We start from the raw sequence: 5000 nt of genomic DNA, 5'->3' as shown, positions 1-5000 counted from the left end.
ACGTTTGCAAAATAAATAAAAATTCCATGCTTTGCAAAATAAGTTCCTGTTTGAACAAAAAATGATAAAAATGACTGCTCTTGTTGTTGTGTCAGAATATCAGATCAAAGTGCGAAGTTTAGAGAATACAAAAAATATAACTATAACAGTAAATGCAGTTTGCATATAATTAGGCTTCATTATTATTTTTTTTTGTGCCCATCCCAGAGGTGCAATATTGTTTTAAACAAGATGACTGGAAAGAACTGAATTTTTCCTATTTTTATGCCAAATTTGGTGTCAACTGACAAAGTATTTGCAGAGAAATTAATGTCAATGTTAAAGTTTACCACAGACACACGGACACACACACACACACACACACACACACACACACACACACACAGAGACAACCGAACACCGGGTTAAAACATAGACTCACTTTGTTTACACAAGTGAGTCAATAAAAATGAGTCGAGGAGCACCACCTAACATTACACCGCGCATCCAGTTCTGTGGCGTCAACACACGCTGGCTGAACATGGCGGCCTTGATGATCAAACTTTGCCCGTTTCGACATAAACTCACTGATAACTGTCAGGAATCCTCCACAAACACCATGGAAAGTAAGCGGGTAGGCTGGCATTACGTACTCGCAGTATATAAACTGCAGGCACACAAAGCATTAGTTCTCAGACACCACTGCAGAACAACGCAAGTGCAGAAAGTTGTGAGAACCCACGAACATGTTTCAAGGAGAGATAACTCTCACACAGAGAGAAAGAGAGAGAGAGAGAGACAGAGACAGAGAGACAGAGAGAGAACACTAAACACTGAACACTGAAATGTTTAATGTCATTAGCTGAAAAGCTCTGGTGATATAGTAGGTACTAATCAGAACAAAATTTCTCAAGGCCTGACTAAGCGCGTTGGGTTATGCTGCTGGTCAGGCATCTGCTTGGCAGATGTGGTGTAGCGTATATGGATTTGTCCGAACGCAGTGACACCTCCTTGAGCTACTGAAACTGAAACAGAATAAAATGGTACTAAACAGATAAAATGGAACAGAAAGGGAAAAAAAACAAAACAGGATTGAAATATAAACTAATAAGAGATTTGCGGCACTTTGGCACTTTGTCATTAGCTTAAAGTACATATGACAGGGGGGGATAATGTGCCTTTTTTTCAGTCGTTCGTCTCCAAGGTTTGGACAGTACACAGAAAACAGAGTACATATAAATCATATAATAAATATTTGCGCATGCAGCATCGACACACATCATATCAATACAAACACATACTAAAGTACATATAAATCCTGAAATGATAATTTATGCTTCAACATCAAAGCCCATCAAATCGATACGAATACAGAGAGAGAGAGAGAGAGAGAGAGAGAGAGAGAGAGAGAGAGAGAGAGAGAGAGAGAGAGAGAGAGAGAGAAGGAAGGAATTTTTTGTTTAATGTCCCGTCACACATATCGGTGATTGAAGACATTTTGTTAAAGTATTTATGAATACACCTGAGTATTATCGGTTGGAAGGGGTGGGAGATGTGGATGAATGGAGGGTTGGGGGAAACTGGGCAAATGAGGGTAAAAATGTGGGTGAAATTTGGAAGGAAAACAAAACAAACAAAAAAACCCTCTAAATACAGTTACAGGAAATTACTTAATAAAGGACTTCGTAAAAGAGAAGTCGTTAAACTGACAAGCGAAACAACTGATAATAAATGCAAAAAGTCAGAGAGAGAGAGAGAGAGAGAGAGAGAGAGAGAGAGAGAGAGAGAGAGAGCTCGGCAGTTGTGCAGTTGAACAGGATCAAGTGTACCAGTCACGTAAGATTACCTCCCCTGCCTTCTGTGCCCACACGTCACTGCGACAGACAAGGGTTGTAAACAGGGGACGGGAGATGGGGGAGGGAGGTGTTAGGTTGGGGAATGGGGCGGCGGGATGGGGTGGGGTGGTGTGTGGTTTCGTATAAAAGCCAAGGAGTGGGGGAGGGGGGGGGGGGGAAGCGAGCGGGGGATTACCATAAGACACAAGAACCCAACGCCTCGACCTTGACAGAGCAAGACCACAGCTACGAACGACTTGACCTTGAGGGAGAAACGCCAGTAAGTCGTTAAACTCACCCACACGGCAGTGCGGTGGACTCCCCACAAGACGCCAGAACCCAGTGCCTCGACTTTCACGGAGCAAGACCACAGCCACGAACAAATTTATCGTCAAGGGCAGCAACCAATAGATCGTTAAACTCATCACCACCGGGCGGTGGATGACTAGTATTGGGGTTCCCTCCCTTTTAAAGGCCGACACGAATGCTTTGTTTTGTAGAGGAGATAACTTACAGTCGCGACTTTGCGGAGTTCACTTGTGGATGTGTGTGTGTGTGTATGTGTGTGGGAGGGTGTTGGTTTCCATATTCGCTCGCCATGAAGAAGAGATGGTCAATTCCAAGTAAGTTGACGTTTTGAGGAAATGTCATTCTTTTTTCCCTCCTCCTCCTCCCTCTTATTTTCCTTGTACATCAACGATCTACCTTTATCAATTCAACATGCAATCTGTGATTTATTTGCTGATGATACATCAATACAATATGCTAGTCACAATGTTGACGAAATTAGTTATCACCTGAATGCCAACATGAAATCTGTCGAAAACTGGTGTGATGCTAATGATATGGTCGTGCACCCTGAAAAGACAGAATGCATGTTAATTTGTCCTCGTCAGAAAAGACAGAACATAAAAGAAGCACAACTTAACATAAAATATAAAGACAATACTATCAAACAAGTTACTAAGCATATGCTATTAGGCATTACTATTGATCAAAATCTTTCGTGGCAGGAACATATTCATTGCCTCATAAAACAAGTATCATCTAGTGTATTCCAATTATCACAGATCAAACACTTTCTTGATAATCATTCTAGACGTGTGTTTTACTTTGCCTATATCCAGTCTCGCCTCAGCTATTGCTCGATTATTTGGGGTAAATGTCCTCCTTCTACATTAAAGCCACTTTGCTCTTTACAAAAACGTGCCATTAAGATGATTAACCATGTAAATACCACAGGTGGATCTGTGCACAATATGTACAAAGAACTTCAAATATTACCTGTTCATCTACTTATTAGATATAACACATTGATTCTTATGCATAAAATTGTTCATAACGCATGCCCACAATATTTAAAATCGTTATTTTCTTTCCAGTTCCAACGTAATTCAGATAGAGCTATTGTCCCAAAGCCTAAAATTGATTTATTTAAGATGAGTCTCTCATTTAATGGAAGCATCGAATGGAACATGCTTCCAAAGACATGTCGTCAAATTCCAGCCATATCTCTCTTTAAAACTAAGATAAGAATATTTCTATTCGATACATTTGATTAACCTACTCGCGGTCTTTTGCAAATGCTTGCTTGTACTCAGTCCACTAGCTGCCATGCCATGATGAATGAAAATTTGAATGTATGTGTATGTGTGAACAGTAAGTGCGTGTGTGTGTTTGTGTGTGTTTGAGTGTGTGGGCGTGAATGTGTACGTATGTCTTTGTTGCTTGTTTTATAATTTGTGTGTGTGTGTGTGTGTGTGTGTGTGTGTGTGTGTGTGTGTGTGTGTGTGTGTGTGTGTGTGTGTGTGTAAGTACCTATGTACAAGTAATGTACCAATTGTTCCAGTTTTCATCGCTTGTTACCTTTAATAGACTATTCAAGTTCCTATTCTTATTCGTCGTTCTTATTATTTTATTTTATTTCAGTTTATTTCTTTATTTTTATGTTTTGTGTCGTTCGTTCTTTATTTTTTATGTCGTTAAATGGGCAGAATTGTAAAAAGGCCTTTACTGTGCCTAATTCTTTACCCATTAAAGATTCAATCAAATCAATCAATTCAATCTTCTTCTTCTCCTCCTCCTTCTTCTTCTTCTCTCTCTCTCTCTCTCTCTCTCTGTATGTGTGTGTGTGTGTGTGTTCGTTTGTGTGTGTGTGTGTGTGTGTGTGTGTGTGTGTGTGTGTGTGTGTGTGTGTGTGTGTGTGTGTGTGTGTGTGTGTGTGTGTGTGTGTTTTCTGCCTATTCTAAAATTGTACATGTTTTTATGACTATTTTTTTTTAATCAAATCTTATCTTTATCCGTCTGGCTGGAGGCTGAAACGCAGAGAATGAGATAGAAGAGTTTCCGAGATCAACAGTGGTTTCAGTTTCATTTCAGTTTCAGTCGCTCAAAGAGGCGTTACTGAGTTCGGAAAAATTCATATGCGCTACACCACATCTGCCAAGCAGATGCCTGACCAGCTGCGTAACCCAACGCGCTTAGTCAGGCCTTGAGAGAGAGAGAGAGAGAGAGAGAGAGAGAGAGAGAGAGAGAGAGGACAGTGGAAGGCAGGGAAGTGGCATGTACTGATGGAGGAAGGAACCTGAAAACTTCAGTTTGTTTTCTCTCGTCCAATTTTTCACTTCTGTGACACAGAAGACAGTCTTGGGGTGTTTGAATAAGATGTTCATATTTAGTAGGGGGATCATAATGTTTAAACTGCGTATCATCAGCATACATTTCATGACGAATGGAATGAGTGTCAATGAAAGGTGAGAGTGGAGTGGTGTGGAGTATAAAAAAAAAGAGAGGCAAGGCCTTCAAGCCTCGCTTGTGATACACTTAAAAAATTTAAAAAAATCTAATCGTTAAAATGTGTTCTGTATTTGTTATTATAAAGCTTCGCGTTTGAAAAAAAAAAAGTTCTAACCAGATTCGAACCCCACGTGTTCGGGTGAGAAGAAACTGCCTTGTCCATTACACTATCGTGGCTCCTTAACTGACGTTCTAAAATTTAACATTTGAACATACTTTTTTTAAAGGGCGATAAATCAATTGCGGTATTCGCAGTGAGAACGCTGTTTAAAACAAGATGACTGGAAAGAACTGAAGTTTTCCTATTTTTATGCCTAAATTGGTGTCAACTGACAAAGTATTTGCAGAGAAAATGGCAATGTTAAAGTTTACCACGGACACACACACAGA

At 40.1% G+C, this 5000-nt stretch overlaps 1 protein-coding gene across 1 annotated transcript in view; it reads left to right on the top strand.

The window, feature by feature from the left end:
- Positions 1 to 2025: 2025 nt before the first annotated feature.
- Positions 2026 to 5000, top strand: part of LOC143277635 (galactoside alpha-(1,2)-fucosyltransferase 2-like) — a 5564-nt gene continuing 2589 nt past the window's right edge. The window contains exon 1 of the mRNA XM_076582523.1: positions 2026 to 2437. Coding sequence (XP_076438638.1) covers positions 2299 to 2437 — 139 coding nt within the window. The 5' untranslated portion in view covers positions 2026 to 2298. The remainder of the gene's footprint in view (positions 2438 to 5000) is intronic.

Source organism: Babylonia areolata, chromosome 34, assembly GCF_041734735.1.
Source record: "Babylonia areolata isolate BAREFJ2019XMU chromosome 34, ASM4173473v1, whole genome shotgun sequence".
Taxonomy (NCBI): Eukaryota; Metazoa; Mollusca; class Gastropoda; order Neogastropoda; family Buccinidae; genus Babylonia; species Babylonia areolata.
The sequence above is the reverse complement of the archived record's forward strand: the minus strand, read 5'-3'. Positions and strand labels throughout refer to the sequence as shown.